Source organism: Euphorbia lathyris, chromosome 2 (assembly GCF_963576675.1).
Source record: "Euphorbia lathyris chromosome 2, ddEupLath1.1, whole genome shotgun sequence".
Lineage (NCBI taxonomy): Eukaryota > Viridiplantae > Streptophyta > Magnoliopsida > Malpighiales > Euphorbiaceae > Euphorbia > Euphorbia lathyris.
In genome coordinates, this window is record NC_088911.1 from 24,233,339 (window position 1) to 24,251,987 (window position 18,649).

Consider the following 18,649-nt stretch of genomic DNA (forward strand, 5'->3'; position numbering starts at 1 on the left):
TGTATGAATAGGTCTCTAGGAATTTCTGAACTTGCCGAGAATGTAAATTCTCGGCCGAGAATGGGGGAGCAAATATTTTAGCCTTCGAAATGTCAAGGGGAGAAGCTGACGACGCATGTCGCGACCGAGAATGGAGGATTCTCGGTCGCGACACGGAGTAATTTCCGTTGTCTTTGACTTCGTCCTCGTCCTCGTTTTGGCGTGTTTGATCTTCGTCGTCTTTGACTCCTTTTGTAGGGGTTTTATTCTGTTTTTAACCTCTTTTCGTTCCTATTTGGATTTTACCAAATATTTAGGTACCTTACAAGAAAGAAACATATTCGAAAGTAAAAGTATTCTAAACAGGTATAAATAGCATGAATTCGTAGCAAAACTGATGTAAATATTAATGATATTTTAGGTATATTTTGGGCTTAACAATTAGACTTGAGCAGATTGGAATCTCCCTTTATGCCGAGTCAGATGTCACATCCGGATTTCTAGAAGATTCATTCCTTATTCTGCCGAAATAAGAAATTTTATCCTAATTAGAAGTCTTTAACCTGCATAGATAGCATCACACAATAAGGAATGTTGAATGTTGACTTTCTGTCATATCCAATCCAAAATAGAATTAGATATGACGGTAAGACATCATCATAGATGTCTACGAGTCAGAACCAATGCCTCACGATTAAATTTTAAGTAATTCCAATTTCTTTTGAAACTTAAGACATAGGGGTAAATATAAACTAATAACCTTGGGACTGGATTTTAATAAATAAAAGAGTCGACTTTCCAGCTTAAACTTGAATAATGAGTAAAACGACATATATCCATTGTTTGCATAATAACTCTTTCATTTGGAGTCCAAATGTGGTGATTATAAAAATATTGGAAACTTCAGAAAATGTTTTAAAACTTACTTTTATATTTCAACATCTAGTTCTCCCTAGAATAGATTTAAAAATGACTTACAAATTTCAGGTACAATCTGTTTAACTGCCTAGAAAATAAAGAAACCTTACACCTCTACCTATTAGCTATTGATGTGATGGTATGCTCAATTATGGTGAGGGAAATAGACGGCTAGCAATATTCAGTCTATTATACCAACAATATATTAATGAGTGTGAAACTCCAACACCCAAAGATAGAGAAAAAGGCTCTAGTTGTATTAACAACTTCTATTCGGTTGAGGCCTTACTTTCAAGCACACACTATAGTATTCAGAACTACTTTTCGCTTGCGAAAGGTGTTTTTTAGGCTAGGAACATATAGTTGGGTTGCTGAATAGGAAGGAAAACTGAGAGAATTTGACATAAGGTATGAACATCATACAATAACCAAAAGTCAAGTTTTAGCTGAGTTTTTGCTTGATTTTATAGGAAAGATCACCGAAAATCCTAGTGCAACAAGAGGCTGGGAAAAGTTCGTAGATGGGGTATACTCTACATAAGGAGTCAATATTGGGATCTGAATTCCAGGTCCATCAGTTATTAGAATTCTCTATGTCATTAAACTAGACTTCCCCATAACTAACAATGCAACTGAATATGAGGCCATCATCCGAGGTATACATATCCTAGGAGAATGAGGCTAGAGAAAGCATAAATTTTTAGTGATTCTCGGTTGTTTGTGAACCATATTAATAATAACTATGAAACAAAAGATGCATCTATGGTTTGGTACCTTGAAGAGGTAAAGGAATTTCTCTATAATTAATAAAACTAAGGTACCAAATGGGAGGTTGTGACCATACCAAGGGAAAAAATGTGGAGGTAGATAGATTGGCCAAATCCACAGCCAGCAGATGGATGGAAGTGCCTGGCTTGCCCATTCAAAATCCAAATCGTCCCTAGGATATAAGTCTAAAAGATAATGTTGGCCCAAGAAGTAGAAGAGGACAGAAAGACCCATATTCAAGAATACTTGATAAATGGAACTTTTCCCGAGAATACGGCAGAAGATGGCTAGATTGTACGAAGGGTGTCTAGGAACTTCATCTTGTATAGTTATATATGGGGACATTTAGACGTCCTTATTTGAAATACATATCCTCTAGAACTGAGAAATATATGTTGAAAGATCTCCAAGAATGAATATGTAAGTCACATAAAGGTGCCCAGTCTTTAATCTGAAAGGCAATGCTCTCTGGACACTACTATATAGACATGGACAATGACGCTAAACAACTAGTATAATGTGTCACAACTGCCAATTCCATGCCAATGTATCTCACTTTTCCATAACCAATCAGAAACCCATCTATACTATATGGCTTTTCTCTACTTATACAATATGTTATAGGCTTATAGAACCACTCTAAGAACAACAATTAGAGAAACTCCCTTCGCTCTAATTTATGGGGTGGAAGTTGTGATTCTAGTAAAGATAGGGGCACCAAGTGATAGAGTTACATATTACAGTGATGCGTAGAACACATTAAACATGCAACAACATTTGGACAGTCTCGAGAGTAGAAGGGATAAGGCCTATTTGGTCATGAAAACATATAAGCAAAAAATAGCTGCATACCACGATAAGAAGGTCAAGATAACTCTTTTGCAAGAAAAATACCTCGTTCCCTGCAATAATAAAGCCTCATGGTTTAAAGAAGGGAAGGGTAAACTTGGCTCTAGCTGACAAGGACCATACCGAGTCACTAAAGTCATGGGTTCGAGTACATTCAAGCTCTAAGACATATGGAAGGACACAACATGTCTGAAACTTGGAACCTTCTGAACCTTCGCAAGTATTATGAGAAGATATAATAGACATGTTATATACTTTGATATATCTTGAATTCAGATAAATAAAATAGATTGGGATAAGTACAAAATACCTCTAACATTGACAGCTATGAGCAGTTTTACTCTAACGTCTAAAATGGTGTTATTTTACCCTTAACGTTGGCAGTCATGAGCAATTCTACTCCTAACATTGGCAAGTTGAGCCAATTTTAGACATCATTATAAAACACATATATTTTGTTCCTTATTCTACACCAGTTGCATATTAGTTGGTTTTAAAAAATATATATATATTTTGTGGTTTAACAATAGAATTAGGAATTAATATTTTTAAAAATTCAACGAAATATTTGAATTTTTTTATCCAACTCGTATAAAATATATTATAATTTTTTAATTTTTTTCATGTGTATTAATATATTTGTGATCATTTATTAACAAGTGATAAAATGACACAAATATAAAATATAGATGATAAGATTCATGATTGAGAAAACGCATTATTTCTCTAATCATTCCAACTTAGCCAACGTTAAGGATAGAATTGTTTTTGGCTACTAACGTTAAAATTTCATCATTTTTTATATTAAGGGTAAAATTATTGATGGCTTGCACTTTATCCCAAAGCAATTTCTTTCAAATACTTGCATTGCATTTTTTACTTTGAATCTGACATTAAGCCAAAAACAGTCTTAAGCATACTATAAAAAAGACTCTTTGGATAAGGTAGATGTACCTTCAACACTTGATAGAAAAAGAACATATCCTAAATATGAATGGTCAAGTTGGGCCAAAACCCACTATAGCACATGTGCACATATCCGTCTTTTGTAGAATTTAAAGTTTTCAGATAGAGTTCAAAGACCACACAAGAATCATATTTTACGGAATATGGAGTGTCTAGATAGAGTCTCAAAAGGGACCACCAAGGTTCACAATATCTCAAAACTCTATATTGCAAAATAAGTTGGGACAATTTAGGGTGTCTAGGACATACGCGATTAAAGTTGTTAAAAATGAGAGTAAAAAAGTTATTAGAACCATATATTTATGGAGTAGAAAACTTCACCCGGATATAAAAAGAAAGAATTTTTATCAATCAAATCAAAATACATGCGACAAAAACAAGAGGTGCATTAAAAAATTGTATGCATTATATCTCCTGAAAGTTGTACTTGGCTCTTAGCATATCTAGCTCCGAATTAGATGGAGGCATTACAGTAGACATATCAAAACCCTATCAGTAGAAGAATAAAGGATACTTAACTCAATATTCGGATTCTTTGTAAAAGTGATATCTCTACCCTATGGGATCCCACTCTGCCAGGAAAGATGGTTCAGATATGGCTCATTTGCAAAATCCAAACTTTATTGAGAGGCGGATATAGTTAATAATTCGGTGATTGATTATCGTTCTGCCCTGGTCAGTTTCTCCTTCCAAAAATTGTTAGATCTGTTTAAGGTTCCATTGAATTTGAAAATCCGTGTTATCATTCTCTTTTATAAAGAAGAACTTGGTGGTACGGCCCATCAATAGTGTAGACGAGTAACCAAAAAACCGATAATCCTCATTCTTATAGAAAGACAAATGATCCTCTGTATCCTTCCTACCCGCAGTGGCGGAGCTAGGAATTTAAAATTGGAGGGGCTAATTTTAGTCGAGCGGTTGAGGGTAAATTTTCAAATAGGACATCTCAAATAGGAGTATGCATCCTTAATCATCCCATCTACCTTTAAACATTCAAATAATACTACGTAGAGTCAATATATACTAATTTTGGAGGGGGCTACATGGGAAAAATCGATCCGTACTCAGGGACGGAGCCGATGGCCGAGGGGGCTCCGGCCCCCCGAACCCTGGGCTGGCTCCGCCCCTGCCTACCCGGATGGGCAAAGAAATGGAATACTCTCTCCATGCGTTATGATGTATATGTTGAAGTGATTGAGAATGGAAGATATGGTGCTAGACATGGGTTAAGTGAATCCACCAAGATTTGGTAATTGTACAAGGAAAAATGTCCATCAAGAGCTCTGTCCACCATCTCTTCAAGACGAGGATATATGATGGTGCATTGGGACAAACAGGGAAAATCGTAAGTCATGTGAGTCATGTTAACTAGTGAGGTCGTTGATATTGCATCCCGTGCAGTGAGATCTACCCTCAGAACTTCTACTTGTTCTAGGGTGGCGAGGGAAGGTGGGGTCAGATGGCATGCTTTGAGAAGTTCCTGAAGTATCTTACATAGGATTTCAAGAGATATGGATGAGATAACCATGTTCTGACAAAGTCTCTTTAACTTTGGCCATAACTCCTTTGAATTCTCTAGAAAGAAAACCTTTTCCATGGATCGATGTTGTTTTCAGGTGATCGTTGAGAAAATTTTACATTGGGAAAATGATGACTTCTAAAGAAAGGAGATTGGAAGAAAGAAGATACTTAGAATCTCGAAACACACAAATAAAAACAATAGTAGCCACTTGAGAACTTCCCCCTTATATGAATGTTAGTAATAGCCATTTTTCTATGTCAGATGTTAATACGAATTGGTTTTTAAATATCAGCTTAAACTTTTAGTTTAACCAGTTCCAGTATATGGTGTCGAAGTCTCTTTAACCAAGTAATCAAGAGTTTGATTCCTAACAAGCTCATTTGTTGATTTAATTTCAGGATATGATAATATGAACATGTGTTGTGCACGCTTTAAGCTCAGTGAGCATTCGCGTAAAGTGTGTCAAATATTAAAATGAATTGAACTTTTAAGTATCAACTTAACCTTTTAGTTCAATTCGTTTCATGGCACTCTATGTTCAAGATGACATGTTTGTTCATGATTGGGAAGCATATTCACCCCAATACATGCTTGCATTAACATCATAGTTAATAGCAACACTTCATGTTTAGGGAAAGAGAACGGATGCGAACAAACTCCTTGAATGAACTCCCAATCATAGATTTACCGTTTGATAGAAAACTTATTAGCAAATATTAAACCTTTTGGGGAAACATAAGCATTAGCAACCTGCTCTATCCGTAAAAAGTTAAACTCGGTTTAAAATGAAGTTTCAGATAACATAAGTAAATATTGAGATTCGATTTCAACAAGCCAAAATCTCCCCTTTACGTTGAGTTAGATGTCACATCTAGGCTTCTAGAAACTCCCTTCTTTATCGTACCAAAATAAGAAATTTTCTCCTAATTAGGAATCTTCAGCACGTATAAATAGCGTCCCACGATAAGGAATGTCAACTTGTTCGGTATCTTTTTCTTATTAAATATGGAGTTAGTTTTCTTTTGTTAGACTAGGAGCCCCACTCCTATATAGAGAAATCCAAACTCCTTCCACAAGGTATTATCTAATCTCTCTCTAAAAGTAAGTAAAGAATTCTTACTTTCTCTTTACAGTTGACTTGAGCATAACATCGAAAGATCTTTTGTTGAGAATCCAACCAAAGTTCGTTTTGCAGAACATTCACGAAAATCATTCCTATCTTATCTACGAAACTTTATCTTGGGAAGCACATCCTGAATCCACCAACAATATTGATCAGATCCATTATAACGGAATTTCCTGATATGTTATCAAATAATGCATGTAAAAAGTATCAGAAACGGACACGAAACCCTACTAAAGCAGAATTTATATGCACTATAGAGCGAAGTATAGTTTCAGAATTAGAAAAGAAAAGGAAATGAGGAGCAAAAGAGAAGTAAAACAGAAATTTTCAAACAATCAATGAAAGATAAAGAAAAAGAACAAACGATTTGGAAGTTGGAAGTAAATAGCAAATTAGAAAAGCGCAAATAAAATACCTAAAAAACAAAATTATGTATCATTCTTGGCAATATAAACAATCACATTAGAATTACTAGGTTTGAAAAAGGAGATGATTATCATTTATTCCTTCAATTAATTACTCTAACTTTCCTGTAGCGTATTAAAAAGATACAGACTGTTATACGTACATGGTGTATATGATATTATCAATATGGACATCAAAAATGATATATTAAGTTACATTCTGTACATAAAAACTGAATTGCTGAGGTAGGGTAAAAAACTCAGCAAATTCAAAGTAGCTGAGGTAGAAATTTCTACCATTTTAAACCCGTAAGAGACTGGTGTCACCGTCTGCTTGTTCTCTCTTTGCCTACCAAAAAATGATGCAATGCAGGTGTTAAATTGGAGAATTTTGGGTGAAACAAACTTTAACATCAAGGGATACACTCACCAAATATACTTGATTTAAATTGGAAACGGCGAGACGATGCCCTTGCTTTGCTCGATTTTTCAACTTTCGCTATACTACTGCTACTCTCCCCGGCCAAAAGCTCATGTCCTTTCTTTATCCTTTCATGATAAACAGCTGGCGGAGCAAGCCTCAACTGAGGAATATTTTCTATCTGGACTAATCTCCGGTCTTTCTGTAGGCTAGTCAAGATCTCAAACTGCAGTATCCAAGTACTCTTTAGGTTAATTACCATTATCTAGCTTTATATTTTCTTTTAAGCTACTACAATGTCAATAGGAATTCGGCATAAAGAGTTGCAGTCTATGTTTCGAATTCCTATTATTATTTGATATCAGCAATAAAATAAGGCAGTGACTTACCCGTGATATGTGTTGCAGGCCATATGAACTGTCTAATGAATCTTCATATGGATGTAAAGTGGCAGTTCCTTGTGCTCTTTTGTATCTTGATGGAACTTTATTTACTAACCCATTCTCAGGCTGGACTGATTTATTTCTAGGTCTCTGAGTGTTCTTCTTAGGCATACAAAGTGGGCAACCTGACAACGAACCTTTACTTGACTCGCTTTCATATTCACATTGAAGATGAGTTGCATGGCCGCAATTGAAAATTCGGATCTGAAAACTAGGGGAATCTTTGGTGAGAAGGCAGGTACATATACAACACATCAGACTCCGAGGGGCATACCCATGAGATGCACCCTTCTTGAGTAAACTCATGGTATAGAACGAATCGTCTTCTATCAAGGACTTGGCGGTATCCTAAGCAACAGAGTAAATAATTTGAATCAATTATTAGTAATTTACAACACAAAAGGAGTACCAAAAACAGACGCCAGTAAACTTTTACAGCATATAAACAGCAAAAATAAAAATAAAAATAAAAAGAACCCCACATATAGGAAAATTTCCAAAAGAAGGATATAAAGCAAATTCAATGACCAAAACTATTACCAGAATTCTCCTCTCAAAGCCATAAGTTCCAAGCATCCCCAATATCGTAATTTTGAAGTCACCAAATTCCTGGCTGCCATTATCAGAGAGGAGTTTTGACATGATTGTTGGAAGGCGAACGTATCCTATCATTCCTTCAACAATCTCTTTGATGAACTGGGAGAACAATTTCCTCAGTATATGGGCACCTTTGTGGGACTTGGAGATTTTCCACTTGATGACAGCATCTTCATTTGCCTGGTCACCCAATGTACCATCTAGCTTTCCAACATGATTATCCCCTTTTGATAGCCTTTTATCAGCATACGAGTCCATCAGAGGTGAGCAAAACCTGTATTAGTTTTCGGGGATTGTCAGCATCAGGAAAGACGACCACAACACATGTGAATCCGTGACAATGCAAGAACCTCAAGGTGCAGTTATGCATGGAGATTGGAGATCTATGTATTTTAGAACCCAATGCATATAAAAAGTACGAACATGATCCTTAATGAGCATGCACACATTTTCTTGATGTAAGTATGGTTGTTTCTGAAAGGAAAAAAATATATCACACATAATCAAGAAAAAAAAAATGAAATATCATAATCACTGATGGGAAAACTAAATCAGAACACTGGAGATTTATCCAGCAGAGCATCAGTTGTTCCTTAAGCATATATGTCAAATTCCATCAAATAGAACAGATGTTAGTGCAGGTGCATCGAGTTCTTGAAAGTACTACGGAAGCGGAAGATATTAAAAAGTCCCTTTAAGCTCTAGAGCTTAGCAAAAATCAAGGACTTCAGCGTTTAAACAGTGATTCATCCAACAAAATTTTCTCTTTAAGAACAAAGTATTCCATTTAGAGATTGAGTTTCTAAGCATGCCAATCTGCTAAATTAACTGGAAAACATCAAAGTCAGAAATAATAAAAATGAGAGCCCGGAAGAAACTTTAAATAATTTCTTCTTTCAAAAATGAGAACCTACTGATTGTTATACTAGTCAAATTTTACCACAATAATCTCTACTTGTCTATTAAAAGCCACTTAGATTTTATGTAAAAGAAATGATAACATTCAAAGTTTGCTAGAAACCAGACACTGTTATAACTTACGAGTCAAGTAATCTGAACCAGAGTGTCTCTGACTCTTCAGGTTGCAAACGAGGGGTGTTCCGCTGACACAATCCGATGCAGGCATTCAATATATTCCGGATGTCATCAACCTGTGGAATAAAGATCGGAAAATGAATAGACTTTCCAAGGACTCCACAATAAGCAATATTAGAGAAAATTAAAGCTAAACCATGTAAAGCGATCTGCAGACCTCAATTCTTTGTGAAACAGTGTTGTAAAGGTCAATGCCAGTAGAGCCATGTAAAGCCATAGTTGAAATAACATTTTCCACAGCTGTATCAAGGTCAGGGAATTTATCGTTGAGGGCAGTAATTATAAGTAAAAGAGCGCTTCCTACATCACCAACTCTCTCCAATAAAAATGCAGCAGCGTCTGTTATTCCATATTCCTGGCAAAGGCGTAAACAGTGTTCTACCCGGTAGCTATCAAAAGTTTCTAGGAATTTGAGTACGGAATTTCGCTCATATTGGCACAATAACTGCAGAAAGATAATACAAATATTTAGAATCTAGTATTTGTAAAGGATGAGACAGTTTTCAGAGGGTATCTTAATAATTAAAAAAAAAAAAGCACAAAAACGTAAACATTAGTTATAACAGCAAGGCACATACTGAAATAAACCCCTTAAGCACACACAAATGAGAAAGCTAAATTCAAGCCCCTCGAGAACTTAATTCCAATGCTGGACTTTTCTTTTTTCTTTTTTTCCAGGTACATTCCAATTCTTTTATTTTTATCAATTAGTATTCTGATCTATAACATTTATCAACAAGTTTAGCCAATTATCTTAAAACTATTACATAGGTGTCAAGCATACAAAAGTACCTAAACTAGCAACATGACTATGATTTTTCTTTCTTTGCAACACTAATAGCAAATTGACATTAGTTTCTAACAGTTGCGTTCACATGGACCCTAATGACCACGTAAATTTGGTCATTCACCGTTAGATCTAGGCTGATTAAATATAAGCCTTAGGATGTTTTGAATCTCCACCTTAGAATTTTAATCAGCCTAGATCTAACGGTGAATGACCAAATTTACGTGGTCATTAGGGTCCATGTGAATGCAACTGTAGTTTCTAAATTGTTTCCTTCAAAATAAATTAATATTTCTTCAAATAATTACTAGAATTTTTTTTTTTTAACAGAAATGCTGTTTCAGTAAAAATAAAATAAATATCGAGTGATATAATTTGGACCAAGCTTGATGAAACTAAATGGACAGAATATAATTGGAAAAACAGGTATTTTTCTTTTTCCTTCTAACATTTGAGCGTATTTTTGCAAGTTTGCTTTTCATGTCGATGTGAGCTGCATCACAAGACAGAACAAAGCAAACTTTGATTAGTCTTTGTGACAGATTTTCTTTACATGAACTCACCTCCATATAAAGCTCTATCATATCATCAGTCACATGGACAGGATTATTCCGTATGAACTTAGGAAACTCAGAGATTCTTTCCAAGTATGCTTGAAGCCCTGTCAATTCCTGTTTCACTTTTCTTCCACTAAAAGTATCTAGTATATCATCCTTATTTAAACCCGAAAAGTCTAGGGTTCCAGACAGGTAAACCTCAATAACAGTCTTCAAATAGAGAAAAAGGCTTTTTGGATGAGAATGTAGTTCAGAGAGAATTTGTGCAGTGTAGCTACTAAAATGGTCAATGACCAACAAAAATGTTCCCTCTCTGCAGAAGATCATAAAAGATTGATTAGAGAAAAATGAAAAATGGCATAGAATAGAGAAATCCAGCAGATAGAAAAATGAAAGATGGCATAAAATAAGATTGCTTTGAAATGGCATAGGAATAATTGGGATAGAAGGCATATCTCAAAATAAGAAAAGGCAATACCTGCATAAGACAACCAACTCCGGAATTCTAGACATGATAGCTGATAGAAAACTTTTTTGCTCCGTGATACTGAGCTGCTGCAATGTATTGTTGATATAGCAAAAGGTATGTATTGGTTCATCCACATCTTTCATATAGCTATCAAGAGCAGCAACATACTGGCTTCTGATGGTGTAAATAAAACCACAAACCTGAAAGCCACATCAGAAATGATGTAAATTAAAAAGAACTCTCTGGGTCACAAATTTGTATAGGGCGCAGATACCTGGTGAAAGCTCGCTTTCTCACATAGATCTAACACATAAGTTGAATTCCATTCAGTCTCAGGCACTACTTCTAAAAGGGCGAGCATCTGTTTCTCTCTCTGTTTTAGTGTTTTGACAACATGTTCAGGATTACTTGCTGAGAAAATTCTGTCCGAAGTCAAATACTCCAAAATTTTACTCAGAACACTGCTTGGAACATGAGCTTTTCTACGTGCAACATGATCTGCAATGAATTCAAACACGTTTCCCATGTCTTTCTTTGAAGGCCATGCTTCAACTGATCCAGTATCATCATCAGCTGTAGCAGTTTCAGCTGCTTCAGAAACATCTACTTCAATGATTTTAACAAGAGCATCTATAGTATCTTGAGCCAGAAAATTCTCAACTTCAAAGAGTGTAGCATTTTCTTGCTCAGTCTCCATATGTACATTGGCACTAAAATTTGAAGAGCCCTGTGGTGCTGGGTTTCCTTCATCTAGAAAAGCCAACCTCAGAACATCCAAAGTAGCTTCAGTATCCAATTCTAAAAGATGATACAAGTTTAGATACATTCCTCTTGCTGACAATCTTGAAGCTACTAGAGAATTCGGGGCACTGGAATTCTCTAATAAAAACTGAATAAGTTCTGTCCTAACAGATGGCAAACGTTTAGCTGAAAGAGCTCCATGTCCTGAAAATAGATGCTCATCAAGTTAGAAAGCAAATTTTTAATCTATGCAGAAACTTCAAGGTCGATCGAGCTGTTGAGGACTTGAGGCTGAAGTACATATTGTCAAACAATAAATTTAGTGAAAAACATATGGTAACAGATATATTCAAGTCATAAATATAATTGCATGAATTCACCAACACAGTTGTGCAACAAGCATCAAGCTGTTTGAGTAATGCTCCTGTTGCAGACAAAATTCAAAGATATCATATAATTCTTTACGCTTTGGATGTATCACAAAGAAGTACACTTTTCTTCAAGACTAAATCTGGTTTCATGAGGGCTCTGGAAGATATTAATAGGGCTGGAATACCTAGATTTAGTATTCAGGAATTATTTTTATCAAGCACTTTGCTTAAAGTTTTCTAGCTCATTTCACCAGAAAAACTGCCCAACTATGTTGCCCGGACACCGATACGGTATCCGACAGGATACGGATACGGGAAACGTCATTTCTATAAAACACAGGACACGGATACGTGGGGGACACGTGTAAATATTAAAAATATTGGGGCACATTTATAAATATTAAAAATATATTTTTATATATGATTTTTTGTAATATAACTAAATAAATACATATAAACGAATGTGAATGAATTGTGAAAGATTGTTAGCAGCCCTATTTATATAGATGGATGGAGAAGTTTGAGAGTTTTTGTATTAATTAGGAGTTTCTGGCATTAATTCCCCCTGTCCTTTGGAGTTTCTGGCTCTCCAAATCTATTTGGAATAACGACGATCGGTGATTGAAGTTGAACGGCTGTTTTTTCACATTTGAAGAATCGCTTGTTTTTTTTTCTGGGACAAGCGTATCAGTTACGCGTGTCCAACTTTCCGATATTACGGAAATGGCCCCGACACCGTGTCCCAGGCGTTTCCGGCCGTTTCCGTATCGGATACGTATCCGACACGCGATACGTTGGGTCTATGGCGTGTCCATGCTTCAGAGCTGCCCACTGGCCGAATCTTTGTTATCTTTGTTCTCTCCTCATAAAATTATCTTACCCTCTTAAAACCCAAGTAGGACTAGAATAAGTTACCAACATCACAGAGACATGGTTGTAGCAGTAGCATTACATAACAAAAGTTCCAGACATCATTCTTCGTTTTATTCATATTCTTCCGATAAAACCTAAGTTCATATAAATTTCAAACAAGAACCTATTTCCCTTGTACCATCACTTTCACCTCCCAAGTTTAAACTACATTGCATAGAATTGTGAGCGCGATTAGCACATCTAACCAAGTAGTTATGGCTGATGTGATATCACAGAAGGAGTTTTTAAACAACAAGGATTATCTAGTATCTGACACCAGTCGAGTGATTAAAAACTACCAGGAAGTTCAGAATATCCAAAGCTCAATCTCAATAAACTACTTAATCATATACTATCTTTTAAAGGACAACCATGAGTATAATCAGTCATTTGCAGGTTTGTTTGTTCAAAATTTACACACTAGCAACTTGCATGCAAAAGCATTCCCTGCTAATATTTGAATTGGATAAAAGCTATGATGACCAGGAAGAATACCTGGTGGAAAGGCAAGACCTGAAAAGCAATACTTCAGATAAACAAGCATTCTATACCTGTTAATGAGTAGAGTAGCAAAAGGTGAGGAACTGATCCAGTGAAGTGGTAAAAATACAAATGTCAAAAGGTATTTTCATGACAGACTATGATACTAAAAGTAATCTAATTCTTTTGTTTAGATGTAATTATGATGATAAAGTCCTGTGATTTAACTTCAAAGTTATTATATTCACTTCACAATGTTCCTCATTAAATATCCTGACACAAAAATCCATCAATACAACTTTAAATAAAAAAAGTAAAAGCTTCGAAATCAGTCACATTTTACCAAGAGAACGTATCAAGCATTCAGCATGCAACATTAAGAGTCAGTTACACATGTCAGGAAATTTTACCCGAGGGCAGCAGCACTTTCTTTTGCACTATTTCGTGATACTATTAATAATTCCTCTAAAGGTGCTCTGAAATCATCCAATCCTTTATTGAATAGATACACCAAAGCACCATATAATCCATGTTCACGGCAGAGCCTGACAACCTAAAGAGAAATTACAATAAGGATTCACTGTTCTAGGAGGAAAAAACAGAAACAATTGCACCAGTTGAAGAAGAACATGAATAACAGACACCTGATTAAAATCCAAGGAAGAGATGTCCATATGCAGAACACATTGTTCTACTCGCTGCAACCACCCTTTGCTGCTATAATGCTCTACCAGTGCTTGCATAATCTTTCAAGGAGGATAGAGGAAGAGAATAGAAAAGACAAATTACAATGTGTTAGAAAGCCACGGGTACTCTCTTAATTATATTTTTCTTGGGAAAAGAAAGCAGCCAAAAATTTAGCCTTAAGCAATACCTCAGGAGGTAAGGACCCGAGCATGTCCTTCAATATGTATGGCTCCAAAAGCTCCAAAAATGTATCTAAACAAATCAAGCAATTCTCAGTGCCTCACCCAAGAGGGTAACTATATGGGATCAAAACTGTAGAATAGTGTCTCATGAATATAGAGGAACAGAACATTTCCACAACCCATAATATCTGCCTTCTGAGAAATGCTCATTTGAATTGCATTACTATACGTGAAACATACAACTCTAACAACTCACTCTTTCATGAATCTCAACAATACCTATTCATTAATTTATGTGGGTTCTAAAAGGGTACCTCTATGTTGAATGGCCACAAACTTGGAGAAAATTTCATCAAACAGGATATCAGTCCGTTTTATATGGACACAAAACTCTACAGCAACCCCACCAACACGAGAGAACTGTTCTTTTATTTCTGAGCGCACAGAACTGCTTCCACTTTTCAAGTCATCTTGTTCCACTTTTCCAATTTGGTTACAGAAAGCCACTGAAATATAAGAAAATACTTCCTCTACATATGACAATAACAACTCTACCAGATAGGGCATTACAGTTTCTTGTACGGCATCTACAGATCTCGGAAGGTCAATAACACCATGAGCTTGGCCATCATAAAGTGTCATAGACATATTCAAGGCACCCATCCAATCCCCTGCTCTTCGAAGAACTTGTATCCGTTCCTTCCATGGGAGAAGACGTGAAACTATAAGATGCATTGGTCCAAGTATGTATAAAGAAGCTCCTCTTATTGCTAGACAATTGTGATAGGCTTTCTCCGGATTCCCATAAATATTCATGAAGTGGGTATGATATGCAACAAGATCATCACCTCCTGAGCCATCAACAGCTACGCTAGTCTGGTGAATTATGGTACCATCCTTGGCAAACAAATAAAGCTGTCCAGTCAACGTAAGGACCACCAGCATCTGCTCAAACATGAAACAAAATTAGCCTCCATTTGAAGAAAAACTGAGCTCATAAACAAGGATAACACTGAATACACAATTTAAAAGGAACACTTGGCATGACATACAGCAATACAAACTCAAAACATACATGAGCATCCAACCAAACCACACCTATGGCTGCACTGTCCACTGACCAAGTTCCATATATTTTCAATTCTGATTTGACCAACTTTGCAACTTGAACTTTCCGGTCCCATGCAATTGCAAGAAATGAAACATGCTCTGCTGCATCCACAGTAGCATTTTCTGCAACAAAGTCAATTCTTTAGGCAAAATCCCACTTGTAGATAAAGAAATCCAGTCAAAACTTACCTGATGATGAACTGCATGATTGCATAGTGCATTTCCATGCAGTGTACGGCATGGAACCCTCCCGAACTCCATCTGGTTTGGAGAGTTGTGCATAGACTTTTAAAGTGGGAGTAAGCCTAACCTGTAATAAATGAAGGTTTCAACAAATTCGAACTAATAAATATTAATAAAGAAACAAGCATCAACAAATTCATAGCACAAGGTACATGCAGTTTTGTGCAATCATCGGAGGACCTCATACCACCAGAGCAGTTTGATGGGTGACGAGTATGACCACACCTTCTTCAATCACAGAAGAGCCCTCACTGAATAGTTTCCATCCTGCATCTCCTCCAACTACTCCTCCCATCATGTTACTAATGCTGCCTGATGTAAGTGAAGTATTTCCCTGTGATGATGACAAAGCAGCTCCGAACGATTCATCAAAAAGGAGGGGTGAAGCTGATAGTACAGTGCCGGTTTTTTGTCCATCAAGAAGACACTAATAAAATCAATTAACTAAAGGTCATTGATTTGGCAATCATATACCATGGATTCCAAGAAGGAACAGGTGCAAGCAAAAAGTAATGTTTTACCGTTGTTTTGATGGTGAACCTGTTAAGCAAGGGAACTACGGAGAAGGCATGTAAAAGAACCAGACCCTTACTATCACCAGTAACTGCTTTAAATTGGCGAGTAACTTGAGAATCCTGGCCAAGGAATAATGCATGTACTACTGGTGCTGTATGGTCCCCTGTTATAACTTTCACTGCTGTTGCTCTCTGGACATCCCAAACAGTAATGTGACCATCTCCGTATCCAGCCAAGAGCAGGTCACCTTGTTGATTGAAGCACATGGAAGTTACAAGTGCATGTGATCTATCTCCTTGCAGACCAAGTATTAGCATCTGTATAGTCATAGGATGTTTGAGTACATGATATTGACTACCTTTAATGATGAATAAGAAACCTAAATGCTGAAACTTGATACTGTCGGATCAATGATTTTTCATGCTGAAACTCTACATCGTTTGGGCATCCACTATTGAAAAAATAAATTTATTCCTGTGCCAGTTAGGTTTGTAGAGGGGTATAATTCATGAAGTATTCACTGGTTCTTAAAAACAGTGTATTTCTAAAACCACTATATGCTTCCTCGGCAAAATTCAGTACTTCTAGAGTTAATTAACATTTAGAATGTATATTGAATATACCATCAATTTATTATTTTCATTAATAAAAAACCAAGATAAAAAGAAGACAAAAGCAGCAATTGAAAACAAGCAGATTGGAGAAGCCCCAAAAAGTAAAGTATTCAGGCAAAGTGAAGCCACCTTTGCATCCATGTTGTCAACATTATAAGGAGAGTATCTACTTGGGACAACTACTATGACACCTTTTGACATTCCCACTGCAATGTAGTTAGGATGAACTGCCAGGACTTGTGGGGAACCATGATCTCGCCTAAATGCTTGTGATCCAATAGTCCTTGTAATGGTATTGCTAACATCAATGTCAAAATATCCCAAAGTGGTAGACCCCCTACGAACACCCTCAAGCTTCATTGGCTGAGCGGCTGCACCCTCCTCCCAATGCAAACCAGTAGAAGCCTGTTTTTTCTCAAGTTCTTCTGCCAATTCAAGAGGCTTCATAGTGGGCCTATGCTTCTTCTCGGCTCTTTTACTAATCCTTTCACTCTCCAGCTGCCCAATTCTCTCTTCCACAAGCTCAGCAATGTCACTTAATGAACTTGTCTCGTCATCAACAGCAGCAGCAAGACCTGTCTCGTCATCTTTAAAGCTCCCCATACCGTCCTCCAAATTATCTGCCTCTGCTAAGGACACCATTGTGGAATGAACCTGGATCTTCCCATCATCATGATCCCCAGAAGAGGCCGTAGCACCTATTTTACAGGAATCATTCAAATACAAAAAATTTGAATCGACATCATCAGAAACAGCTAAAATCACTTCATTTTTTCTCTCACTCAAACCCACATTTGTCGAGCTAGCATCAAAATCCAAGCTAACATTCTGACTGGAAGTTGATGTAACGGTATTTAACAGATCTTGCTCGTCGCTAGTGGGCCTCAGTTCCTCAATTTCATGTGGAGCTTCTAATTCACCATCCAAACCTTTATTAGAAAAAACCTCACTCGTACTCTCTAAATTTGTTTTTCTTATAGAAACTTCATTATCTACAGCTGATTGAAAATCACCAACGTTATCATCTTCCTCCGCCAATTTACCATTTGACCTAGTTCTCTCAATAACAATTCCATTAGAGTCTCCAGTGGATGAATTTGAAACTGTCTCATTATCATCACCAAGAAGGGAACTCAATTCTCCAGTATCCAAAGCCTTCTTGAGAGTGACCGCTCTCCTGGACTTGATCGCAGCAGCATGCGGGGTAGGGACTGATCGAGATGCTGCAGCAGCTGCTGCAAGAGCAGCACCTGGCTTCGCATTCGATCTCACCACACCGAACAAAGACGGCAATGGTCTCGAAGAGGAAGGAACCCTCCATATCGGATCCCCGGAAAACCCAGCGGAATTAACCCTGGCAAAGGAATTGGCGCGATTATCCGGAAAAAGTTGAGAGTGAGTGAGCTTTAGGGATTCTGTGGAATCGTCCGAAACAGCATCAGATTGGGGAAGAGGAAGATCAGAAAGTCGACGGTGGTGGAGTTGCAGAGATAATGGGGAAGATGGAGGGGAAGGTGAAGTGGAAGAATCAGACTGGTTGAGAATCTCGTCGAGCGTGCGGTGAGGAACAGATGTGGAATCTTCGTCGGAGCCGGAGTGCAAACTGAGGAAGGAGTCTAGGTCAAGTTCAGTGGAGAGTTTCATAGTCATATTGTGAAAGAAGAATAAGAATTATCCCATCATCTCTGTTCTCTGCATAGACGATAGACTTTGCTGTTTGCTTCTCTTCTCGTTAGCTTGCAAAGTCGGTTTTTGACTTGCCTTTCTGCCTGCTTTCTTCTCTCCGCTGCCTCCTTTCATCGGATTTTACTATGGGATTGATGAAACTTAACTGTATTTTATTTTAGGGTAAATTTCAAATAAAACTCACGTGGTTTCACTAATTTTCAGAT

At 36.9% G+C, this 18,649-nt stretch overlaps 1 protein-coding gene across 2 annotated transcripts; it reads right to left on the reverse strand.

Annotated features, from left to right (window-relative positions):
- Positions 1–6,600: 6,600 nt before the first annotated feature.
- LOC136217372 (uncharacterized) lies at positions 6,601–18,548 on the reverse strand. 2 transcript variants are annotated; one of them, XM_066003972.1, is made up of 20 exons: positions 17,550–17,673; positions 16,887–17,455; positions 16,149–16,460; positions 15,815–16,054; positions 15,574–15,694; positions 15,350–15,507; positions 14,589–15,219; positions 14,280–14,344; positions 14,050–14,151; positions 13,816–13,958; positions 13,421–13,476; positions 11,176–11,846; positions 10,911–11,101; positions 10,439–10,745; positions 9,246–9,533; positions 9,035–9,144; positions 7,937–8,267; positions 7,343–7,744; positions 6,963–7,179; positions 6,601–6,881 (listed from the first exon to the last, which is right to left on the reverse strand). In XM_066003972.1, the coding sequence occupies exons 2-20, from the start codon at positions 17,397–17,399 to the stop codon at positions 6,856–6,858; spliced, it is 4,884 nt and encodes a 1,627-aa protein (XP_065860044.1). In that variant the 5' UTR covers positions 17,400–17,455; positions 17,550–17,673; the 3' UTR covers positions 6,601–6,855. The 2 variants fall into 2 exon arrangements, with proteins under 2 accessions (XP_065860044.1, XP_065860043.1); XM_066003971.1 differs by having other exon boundaries at positions 16,887–18,548.
- Positions 18,549–18,649: the final 101 nt, after the last annotated feature.